At 41.4% G+C, this 11,957-nt stretch overlaps 1 protein-coding gene across 1 annotated transcript in view; it reads left to right on the top strand.

Annotated features, from left to right (window-relative positions):
- The window catches only part of LOC134909378 (maltase-glucoamylase-like), a 395,541-nt gene that overhangs the window by 86,204 nt on the left and 297,380 nt on the right, over window positions 1–11,957 (top strand). The window contains exons 22-24 of the mRNA XM_063916182.1: window positions 2,693–2,742; window positions 2,960–3,127; window positions 6,773–6,934. Coding sequence (XP_063772252.1) covers window positions 2,693–2,742; window positions 2,960–3,127; window positions 6,773–6,934 — 380 coding nt within the window. The remainder of the gene's footprint in view (window positions 1–2,692; window positions 2,743–2,959; window positions 3,128–6,772; window positions 6,935–11,957) is intronic.

Below are 11,957 nucleotides of genomic sequence, written 5' to 3'. Positions count from 1 at the left end.
GTCAGAGATCAGAGCAGAGAGATCTTCCTACTTATCATGACTCAAGCCAGCTAAATGTTTCCCTCAGGTGATAGATCACCAGTTTACTGTATATAGGGCAGATGTACTAAGCCTTGGAGAGTGATAAAGTGGAGAGAGTTAAAGCACCAGCAAATCAGCTCCTAGTTGTCATTTTTTTTCAAACACAGCCTGTATCAAAGCAGTTAGGAGCTGATTGGCTGGTACTTTATCTATCTCCACTCTATTACTCTCAAAAGCTTTGTACATCTGCCCCAGTGGCAAAGCTCAATAGTATTAGATATCTGCCAGATGAGTTAGCTAAATGCCGCAGACAGTTTCTTATGAAGGAAACTTTACATGGATATCATTTAATGCCCAGGTAGACTATTTCAGCATTTGTAATTAGCTGTCAGGGAACATTGTTTAAGAGACATATGTTTGAAATCTCTTTGTCACTATAGATTCATTAATATTGTTGCAACTTAAGACAACTATGAATAAATTGTAAAAGCTGCAACTCTCTATTAAACATTATATAAGCTATGACTTCTAGAAAGAAGAAAAGTCTACCACAGAGTATTTTGCCAACCTTATATTTAAATGAGTTTTGAACTATACTGTGTAGACTGCCAACATACACGGTTGAGTGTATTATGACCACCAGCTAACAGCCAGAGTAACCACCGTGTGCACCACGGACGGCAGCCAGATGGGATGAACTGTCATTTTAGACACACGGCTGGCAGCCCTCAGGATTATTTTGATAGTGAGCTGCTCCATCGTTACATTTTGGTCGGCCCTCATGCAATTTTCTTGCCGAAGTTAACTTCTCGCATCAATGGCACATGGTGCTTCACAGTTTCCATGCTGGTTATTTGCAATGGTGCCATTTGTCCAGTCACGATACACCTTCACCACAGCAGTAACTGAGCTGTTTCAGAAATACTGCCACCCTTGGCCTAAAAGCTGATAATCATCCCTTTTTTGCAACCTCTTTAATTTACCCCTTTTACTGATGACAGCAACAAGTGATATGTGTGCAGACAGTGACACCCTATCAAACATTTTATATACCCATCAAGCCAGCACACAACTTGTGATGTACTTTATGGTCTACACACTGCCAACGTCAAATGTAAGAGATGTTCATAATAATGTTACTTGACCTTGTAACATTGATGGGCAGATGTACTAAGCCTTGGAGAGTGATAAAGTGGAAGGAGATAAAGGGGGACATTTACTAAGCAGTGATAAGAGCGGAGAAGTGAGCCAGTGAAGAAGTTGCCCATGGCAACCTGTCAGCACTGAAGAACCATCTATAATTTGCATACTGTAAAATTATAGAGGGCTGCTGGTTGATGGGGCAACTTCACCACTGGCTCACTTCTCTACTTTTATCGCTGCTTAGTAAATGTCCCCCAAATTACTGCTACAGGCTGTGTTTGAAAAATAACAGTTAGGAGCTGATTGGCTGGTATTTTATCTCTGTCCACTTTGTCTCTCTCCTAGGCTTAGTAAATAGACACCAAAGTACCAGTCAGTCATCCTTTAACTGCCACTCTACAGGCTGTGTTTGAAAAATTACAACTAGGAGCTGATTGGTTGGAACTTTATCTCTCTCCAATTTATCACTCTTCTAAGCTTAGTACATCTGCCCCTTAGTTCTTTATACTGTATACAGCTTGGTAACAGTAGCGTGATCACTCCTCCCTCATGTATACATACAGTTACTATAGTGTGTGCTGCAGATAGCACACTGGGAATATGATTGCAGCATCACAGTGCGGCGTGGTTACATGTCCCCTGCACTTCCAGGCCTGGGTAATCTCTACCTGCTCTGCCCTCTCTGTGCTCCTGTATATTTGTTAAGGGTTGTAAATGTTAGTCTTACTTGCTTATTTTATATCCCCATCCCCCCACCCCCATTGATGTAAACATTTTACAATTTCCCTAAATGTAGTGTACATTAATGATGGCCTATGGACAATATTTCTTGTTCTAGATTTCAATATTTCATCTTTTGTCTTTTTTTGCATTCCCAAAGTGCATGATTATGAACATACAGTACAGTACAGTTATTTATAAAGAGTCACTAATTTCAAGTAGAGTAATGCAATGTATGCATGAAGAAAGTCACTGTCCATAATAATCTGCTCATCTTCAAGAACAGTTTATCTTCTGACGCTACCAAATTCTAATTCTCACTAATCTTTGCTGACAGAATATTCAGAATTATAAATAAAAAGCTTTAAAAAAAGTAAATAAAATTAAATTAATAAAAATCAAATATTGTCAATTTACTAGATCTTTTATTGAGTTTTAATTGGACATTTGTGACTGATTACATTCTTCCTGTTGAAAGAGCAACAATAATTGGAACATACTTAATGGCAAAAGGTCAGATTTCTAGAGCCTGTGTTTAGTCTTGTTTATGTATATATTCAGTATTGCTCTTTTCACACTACAGAGAAAAACAATGAAATTGATTTTCTTAAATGATAACAAATGTTGCTTGATGGTGGCGTCTCCCTACAGAGACTGGAAGCCCAAAAGCTTGTTTCAAATTCACTGGTGAACACACTAAGAAAAACAAACTCAAAAAAACCCAACAGCTTTATGATATTATATATATATATACTGTTTTAATCTTTAGAGGGTAATTGTTTTATTTTTGTTTTTCTTATGTTTTCAGGCACCATAGAATCAGGCAACTATATTTTATATAGTTTCACTGTTTCCAATGTAAGTATTTGCTATGCAGTTCTATTAAAATGAACAGAGGGGGAGGGGGGGGGGGGGTGTTTGGGGTTCGACCAAATATTATGTAGCCTCAATCTAAAATGTAGAATTGATACAATGGGGTAGGCATTATTAAACTGGAACAGCAGATGTAAGTGTTTATTTTAATGTATGTCATATTCAGTGCTTTGTAGGATTATTATTTGAGTTTATATTCCAGAATATTCTAAGCATGGAAGCAATCACAGCAGCATATAATGACCCAAACAATCTAAAGTTTGAAGAAATAAAAATACTTGGACTGCCCATGGGTAGTAGAAATGTCACAGTAAGGAAAGGTGGTGTTGTGCAATCCTCAGGTCATTCGTTTAGACATGATTCCTACCAGGTGGGTAAACATCAAAGTATCTCACATATTTGTCTTCTTGTTCAAATGCTTTCCTTTGTTCCTTCATCTATCTCCTTTTCCTCTGTAAGTGGAACTCCTTCTATAGAATCCATTATGGAAATTGTATTATTTACTGTTTATTTATTAAAAGTTTCTTATATAGCGCAGCATAATCCGTTGCACTATACAATTAGAACAACAGAAATAGAACAAAACTGGGTAGAGACAGACAGACATAGAGGTAGGAAAGCCCTGCTCGCAAGCTTACAATTTATAGGGAAATAGGCATTGATACACAAGGATAGATTTTACTTATTGCATAATGGTCCACCAGATTGCTAGTTTCTTAATGGGTTGCATGATATGATCGGGTGGACTTCATTTTGCCAGTGGACGGGCTCCCAACGACCAGCATACAGGCGCCGGAATCCCGACCGCCGGCATACCGACAGCTTTTCTCCCTCTTGGGGGTCCAAGACCCCCTGGAGGAAGAACAGATAGCATAGCGCGCCACCGTGCCTGCAGCGTGGCGAGCGCAGCAAGCCCGCAAGGTGCTCATTTGCGCTCGACCAGCTGTCGGTAAGCCGGCGGTCGGGATTCCGGCGCCGGTATGCTGGCCGCCGGGAGCCCGGCCGCCGGCATAACATACTACACCCAATATGATCACCAGCAATTTTGGCAAAGGGTCAGGAGGGTGTGAGATTAAAGAAAGACAAAATATGTGAGGTTATGTGTACTGTACAGAGATGATGTAATTAGATTGGGAAGCATTGAAGGTTTATGAGGGTGGGAAATACAATGTACATAGTTGGAAAAAGACATGATGGAAGTCAGAGCCAATTGTAAGCACTGAATCTCTCACATTTCACCCTGTTATGGGTGAAGGAAGGCAGTTGGCAGCTCCCCCATGCTGCCATTACAGTTTTCTCAAATAAACCAGGGATCACCCAGCCTCCAAGGCTGCGTCATTTACGCCCACTGTGGCACACAAAGCAATTCACTTCAATTAAATGTTTCCTTTTCATTTTGTCTTACCACAGTTTTATCACCGATAATTTATCCAGATGTATCCTATAAAACTGTATCCAGATGTATATGTAATCTAAAAAATTGTTGTAAAAATTTGGAAATACATTAGTACACCAGGTTTAACTGATAGATTTTCAGACCTTAAAATCCATGAGCTAAAGTTTAAATATTGTCCCACAAAATATTCACCTCATTATTATATGGCCTCTAGAATTTGGAAATTTTTTCTCCAATATATGGTTGAATTAATTGTCTGTCATTCATACAGATGTGTGTATTCACTACACCTATCCTTTTTGCTCCATATGGTGGGATGCCCATGGTGCAACTTAGATATTTCACCATGGGTAGCGTTCCCAAGTTTCCATACTTACGGTGACTTTAGCATCTGTGCCACATTGTAGCTACACCCAAGCAAATTAGTATAATATTGCAGAGTACAGTAAACACAACTATGCATGGCACTAGGGTTGTCCTAACCCCATTGTAGACCCAGGGCAAAACAATGCACTGGGGCCCTTATCCACCAGTTCATGGGAATAAATAACAAAAAACCCCATAAAAAAGTTACCCCTCCTGTGATCCTGCACCATCTCTCCACATGCTTCTATTCAATGAAGCACTATCAGCACTCTAATTGGTGGATAAATCCAACCTTCCACCAGTCAGCATGCTGTCAGCTATTCACTGTCTGGCTGCAGGCTGGGAGGCAGGTAGAGAAAGCTGCCTGGCTGCTCTGTGTAACTCATAGAGCTGGGCAGCATTCTCTAACTGCCTCCCAAGAACTCAGCAGGCACAGCCTAGTCCACCCCTACTTGAAGGCCCCTAGAGTCATGGGTCCCTGGGCTGATGCCCAATGTGCCTATACGTTAAGATGGCAATGTATGGCACAGATAACTTGTATAGGTTCTCAATCTTTTGCTTTTGTATCCAGATAAACCTCTGTGGTGCATACAGTGCCCGCACCAGTGTCCAGGGCATTGTGCTTTTGTTGCATTAGTGATGTGAATAGCATGCATATTCTCTACAAACGTGTGTGGCAGGACACATGGTGCGCCTTAGTCTATAAGACTGTGGCATGCCCAGTGTGGCAATTTGGCATGATTTTTAGGACAGATATGTATGTGGAGACATCTGTATACTGTAAATTCTGCAAAATACAAATATTCAGACAGAGTGGGAACATATTTCAAGAATTGGCAACATGCAGTTAGATGTGAAAAATACATGGGGAGCAGTTCTGTCACTATCACCTGCTTACACTGGACCACGGAGTGGAGAAGAGGAGGTCACAGTGAAATTTAAAACTTCAATGACACACCTATAAAACAGCCTCTTTTGATAGTCATCAAATTTTGAGTTACTGCACACTCATTTTTATTTTTAGGTCACAAATAAATCTGAGCATACTGTAACTGCATTAAAAGAATCAGACTTTACAGCAGAAAAGGTTGTTGTCCCGGGGCGCAGAGTCCCAGCAATACAACATTTGAGCATTATACAGTATTTCTGTCAAATTACACTTTTGTTGTGCAGTGCAGTGCAGTGTGGTTGGGGTTGGACTGAACACAATCCAGATTCCACTGGCAAATCATGCAACATTTTATGGCCAAATGTAGACTGAGGCAGATATGTAGCAGACAGTTTTGAAAATTTAGTTGATCTCAAAAAATAATTGAAACAGTTATTGTATTCCCATTTTCCTATTTATTTGGTTGTACCAGGAGTTATGGCAAAAAAAAGTATGGTGAATCAAAGTGTTTGGGGAAAAAGGAGACCCCCTATAACAAATATAAAAAAAAAAAAAAAAAAGTTTACTGTGTATCTGATTGCACCTGCTTCTTTCTTACAATGTCTGAACATCAGATACGCACTTATGTACTATGCATGCACATCAAAAATCCATATGCCCACATTTGTTTTTAGCTTTTTATGTATAATTCAGTTGTGTCTCTTTGTGCTAGGAAAGGCAGAATATGGGGGGCATGGGTGGCAAGTTTAGACTGAGTATAGTAAAGATGTGTACATATAATTGTGACACAAAGAAACACAAACACCCCATAAATACACATTTTAAGAGGCATATCTCTTTTGCAGATGCTGGAGGCCTTGTTTACTAATATGTAATCATGATAATGATGACTTTCAGCAATAATATACATTATAATAAAGACTACCAGCAGCTGCCTCTGATTCACTATCTGGCTGCCTCTGACTCACGCCTTGTGTACTGACCTTTCCAGCTTATGACACAAAATTCGTTAGCACTATTATATCAAGTATTGTCGATTTGCATTACATAATTGGTACTCGCATTAGAAATAATGCAGTAAAGTATATTTTTTGATTGGAGAAAACAGTAAGTGCAGTATAAATACTTGTATACCTTATACCTTATATACATTTGGCCCAAATGCTACTGTTTTTGTTGAGCATACAGTATGCATATAAATATGGCTTTTCCTATGAAGTATAATGTCAAATGTTTTGAACCCCAGTGAAGTTTCTCTGTGTCACTGCTGTTCCTTATCTAAAAGAAGGCGACATTTCAAACTACAATGGAAATGTATTACTACAAAGGCAGGTTATTAATGGCTGCATCATTTGTATCTGTAGGTTCTACACATAACAGGACTCCAGATGACATTGGGAGAATCTTATACTGTGGAATGGGATCAGCTTGGCCCAGCTAGTTTGAATGATTCTGAAAAGTTTGATTGCCATCCTCTACCTGATGCAACTGAACAGAAATGTATCAACAGGGGCTGCATCTGGCAGGTAGGTGTAATAAAATAAAGATATGAATTAATACACAAGTGAAGCTAATATGTATACATTCCTGCATATAATGTCTGTATATAACTAATGAGCTATTATCACTTTAGTATTCTTTAGGGAACATTATAATGAATACCGCTCCTTGCATGAAAGTTATTAGGGACATAATTATTAATTACCATTATTAGACATAATTTTGGCCTGTGGCCATATTCCTCTATACGGTCGTGGAAAAGGATGCAATAAGTAAAAAAAAATAAAGTGAAGTTGTTAATTTTCTTGTTAGGATGGAGATAATTACTGCACACAGAGCCGGCCCTAGGCATAGGCAAACTAAGCAAATGCCAAGGGCATGTGGAATGCCTATGGGCATTCAAGCCTGCCTAGAGCAGGTGAAGGTTTGCGGCCGGCGCACCTGACTTGACAGCAGCTCTGCTACATTGGGCTGGCTACCGCTTTCGGAGCTCTCAGCTCGAATCAGGCTCAAGCAGTGGAGAGCAGGCAGCAGTGGCAATGGTTGGGCTGGGAGCAGTCATTGAGGGCAGCGTGCAGCATATAAAATGGCAGCGGGAGAAGGGCTGCTGTGCATGACCAGATGCAGCAGCTCCTCCAAGTAGTGTCTCAGCAAATACCCACCCCACCCACAAAGGGCATTCATGCAGAATCAGGAAGCTGGAGTGGTGGACACACTACCAGCAAGCCAGCCAGCCACAAAAAATGGGGGCAAGGTGACAGCATGCATTCAATGAGACTGAAAGTGGATGGAGGGAGGTATATTTGGTTTCAGGAAATATTTATGATCTGGAAGTCTTTGCCAAAACTGTGGCTATCTTTACCCAGAGGGCGCCGTAGTATGATTGGTGGCATTGTGTTTTTATCCTGTTTGGGCAATGAGTTTTACTTTTTTCCTGTAGCAGCAATGTGATTAAATTTTTTCTGTGTGGGGCAATGTGTTTTTTTCCTGTAGTGGCTATGTGTTTTACTTTTTTCCTACGTGAGGCACTGTTGGAGCCAATATGTGATTTCAGGAGAAACAGTCCCTACACTCCGTGCAGCAAGGCCATGTCCCCTTTTTGTAATGCCACACCCCATGGCCTACGACATGTGCAAGTGTGCTACCTTAGTAGATTACAAAAGCTATTTAGCTTTCAGAGTAGATCATCTGGTGAGGGGTCCTGGAGGAGGATTGTTGTGGGTGAAGGGTGATGGGTGTTGCTGGCTGCTCTGTAATCTGTGCTGCTGGGTGAGGGGTGTTGGGTCAAAGGCAAAACTAGAGGCAGTGCTAGGAACCAGCCAAAATCTTACCTAGGGCATCAACTTGGTTAAGGCCAGCTCTGACTGTACACCCTGGGTGTCATTCAGATGTGGTTTGAGTTACTATCTCTGCTCCTTACATAAAAACAGCAGAATTATCATTAATATGGTAATGCACAATGAGGCATCACGCCTCTTGCATGCATTACTGATCCAAACTGCACCCTAAGATGCAGTATTGGATCACCTCTGACACCATCAGACAGTTTACTGCTGCATTTCCTACCTAGAGGCCAGGAAATCTCTGTGCTCTGATGGAGATCCGGACCTCTCCCCTCCCCTGCAACTGCAGCGATGCCTCCATTTGGAGAAATGGCATCAGACTGTCAATCACTGATGTGTCTTATGTCTGATGTGATCCTGTGTCTATTGATGCAGGATTTGTTTGTGCATGTGTAGAACGGGTCCTGCATATGCGCAAAGTACAGATAATCAGTACTTTGCTACAGACGCAACCGCTCCAACCACATCTGAATGACGCCCCTCTATTATATGTTTATCTTACTGTTTCTTTATAAGAAATGCCCCTTATATCATACTAATACAGTACATAATAATATTATTATTTTTAGCACTAATAATAACTTTTATTTTCTTTCAAAGATGTTCTCGGGTAAAGATGTCATTCATTATTGTATTTACAGTACATGTTAAATCCTTAAAACATTGTCACATTGTTTCATAATCAACTACATGATGACAGATTAGAGCCAACACATGACATACTATAAATAACCACAGGACTACAAACAACGTTAGTAACGCATAAACAATTGTGCAAGGGAGATCATGCTGGCGAATGTTTGAACATGTGCTTTGATGCGTGAACTGTTCAGGCAGTAGAGCACTAAAACCAGATTTGCACAAGAGACATCTTATTTTCTCATAGACTCTTTTTTAAAGTGATATTGTTATTAAAGTGATACTGTATGTGTTATTAACATATTATGTTATCCTCTGCATCCTTGGCACAGTGGCTCCCAGCTTTTGCTATGAACATCTAAAGGCATTCAATATATACTTGTGGAATTACAGATGTACCAGGTTCTCTCTGTAAGATTTGTTTCACAGAATAGTTAAAATGAAGCTAAATAGAACAAATGACAGAGGGACTGAGCTGTAACTAGGGGTGTGCAAACCCAGTGCACAAGGCTAAGAGTACGGACCCATCTCCACCCCATTGGTACCGTTACTTAGCTTGCAATGTGTCTGCATCTTGCAGACCCTAGAGCTTCCCTCATTGTTCTGGTCCCGGTCCCTTCTTGATGACAATACATGTGCAGCGGGAGCAGGGCTGGTCCAGAGTGCAATGTTGCCTTGCTATGGCACTGCATAGGGAGCAGTTCTAGATAACTTGCTTGCGCTGTACTCCAAAGCAGTCAATATCTTTCTCATAGATAACAAGTTTTAAGAATAGCTACAGTGTACATGAGCTTATATGAGTTAATTAATGATATAGTAAATTAATTTACTGAAGCCTGATCTAAATCCGGAATGGTATTTTTGCAAAGTCCACACCATATCTGTACTTCATCATCCATTATTCAACATAGGCCTAGTTGAGTGGTTTTGATTAATGTAATCTGTTTTCATGTTGGTTTGTCTTGACAGAAAGAGGGAAATGAGGGCCCAGATCAGTATCTTACCTAGGGACCCATGGGTCTATGGGGGTCATTCAGAGTTGATCGCTAGCTGCTGTTGTTTTAGCAATCAGGCTAAAAATTGGCACTTCTGTGCATGCGTATGGGTGGCACTGTGCACGCACGACGTACTTTCACAAAAGCCGATGTAGTTTCACACAAGGTCTAGCGACGCTTTTCAGTCGCACTGCTGATCGTTGAGTGATTGACAGGAAGTGGGTGTTTCTGGGTAGTAACTGACCGTTTTCGGGGAGTGTGTGAAAAAACGCAGGCGTGCCTGATAAAAACGCAGGAGTGGCTGGGGAAACAGGGGAGTGGCTGGCCAAACGCAGGGCGTGTTTGTGATGTCAAAACAGGAACTAAACAGACTGAAGTTACAGCAAGGATGGAGTAGGTCTACAGCTACTCTGAAACTGCACAATCTTTTTAAGTAGCAGCGCTGCGATCATTTTGTTCGCACTTCTGCTAAGCTAAGATACACTCCCAGAGGGTGGCGGCCTAGCGTTTGCACTGCTGCTAAAAACAGCTAGCGAGCGATCAACTCGGAATGAGGGCCTATATCAGGCTCTGTACCATATTCTATGCACATCAAATCACAACTCACATAGGGAAGACATATTAAGCCTTTGAGCGAGATAAAGTGGATATCTTGCTCATACTTTAGTGACCAATCAGCTTGTAGCTGTCATTTATCTAGCACAGTTATAAACTGATTTGTTGCCATGAGCAACTTCTCCACTTTATGGTCGGGATGATAAACCCCCCCCAAAACCCTCTTTTTGGGAGGTTTTATCACATTTTTCGTATGTACTAACCCCCGTCCACCGCAATTTCGCCCTTGAGGGTATCGCCATCTTTGGATGGCGATATCCTATAAAAGCCTATGGGCTTCTTAACGTCAGCCACCGCAACACGCCCCCTCCACCGCAGACACTGACCCCCTCCCCCCTGACATATGTTCTTCCAGGAAGCCCTGGTACCAGAAGCTAAACTCCTCCTACCCCTAGCAACACAGCCGGAGGTCTTTCCGGCTGCAGGGAGGAGGAGGAGGCACCCAGGACAGCCTGCTGCCTGCTTCGCGGCAGGTGAGCAGGTGGAGACCCCAGAGAGATGACAGAGACCCCCTGCACACCACGTCACAGGTATCGCGGGGGGCCTCCGTCACTGCATTGCGATGTTAATCGTATATGTTAGTACATATGCGATTAACATCGCTGCAATGGGCGTATTAACATACATTGCCGCCCTATGTCTCTGGACAGCATGATATATCTCCCCAATAGTGCTCTCGTCACTGAAGAGATCACCTTATTAGTTTATGAGAAAGTAAAAAAAAATAAGGGCGCACATATTCACATATGGTACATATGGTAGATGTGCATATAACCAACAAAAACCTATGCTAATAGTGTAAGGCCTAAAACAATGGTGTCTCTAGGTTAATTAATGGACAGACATTGAATGGACATTACTTTGCAGAAGTCTTTTAAGCCCTATTCATACAAAGAAAACATGGACAAATGCATCTTATTACCATCACATATTACAAGAGTATTACCAGCTTCTATGTCAGCATTTGATTAGTCATGTACAGTACAAGTGATTTATTCTATGCTAGTTACCAGCCCATCAAAATGACGGAACAACATAACAGTAATCAATTATTCCATCTGGGCACTCCAGTGGATGCCGGCGCACAAAACAATATGATGGCTAGATCAGTATTTTACTTGTTTCCATAAACAAAATCCTGAAAACATGAGCTGCGAGGGATGCTAGAGAACTGGATTTGGGGAACACTGGTAATATACAGTAGGTGCTGCATAGAATAAATTATTGTGGTTTTGGGGGTGAGCAGTGCCCTTTGGCTACAGCACAGACAACATATAGAATATAAGGGGGGGGGGGGGTTGTTAGAACATATAAACATATCTTTATTGTTACTTGTAATATGTGTGCTGGCTACCTGACCTCACCCTGGGGATCAGCAGCGCCACTGTGTTTCACAGCCACCGCTGCATTCAAGTCATAGCACTGAGCTTCAAGTCTCCTGTATAAGCCCGCCCACA

The sequence above is a fragment of the Pseudophryne corroboree genome, chromosome 4 (genome assembly GCF_028390025.1).
Source record: "Pseudophryne corroboree isolate aPseCor3 chromosome 4, aPseCor3.hap2, whole genome shotgun sequence".
NCBI classification, from domain to species: domain Eukaryota; kingdom Metazoa; phylum Chordata; class Amphibia; order Anura; family Myobatrachidae; genus Pseudophryne; species Pseudophryne corroboree.
Note: the sequence above shows the minus strand (reverse complement) of the source record. Positions and strands in the feature narration are given on the sequence as shown.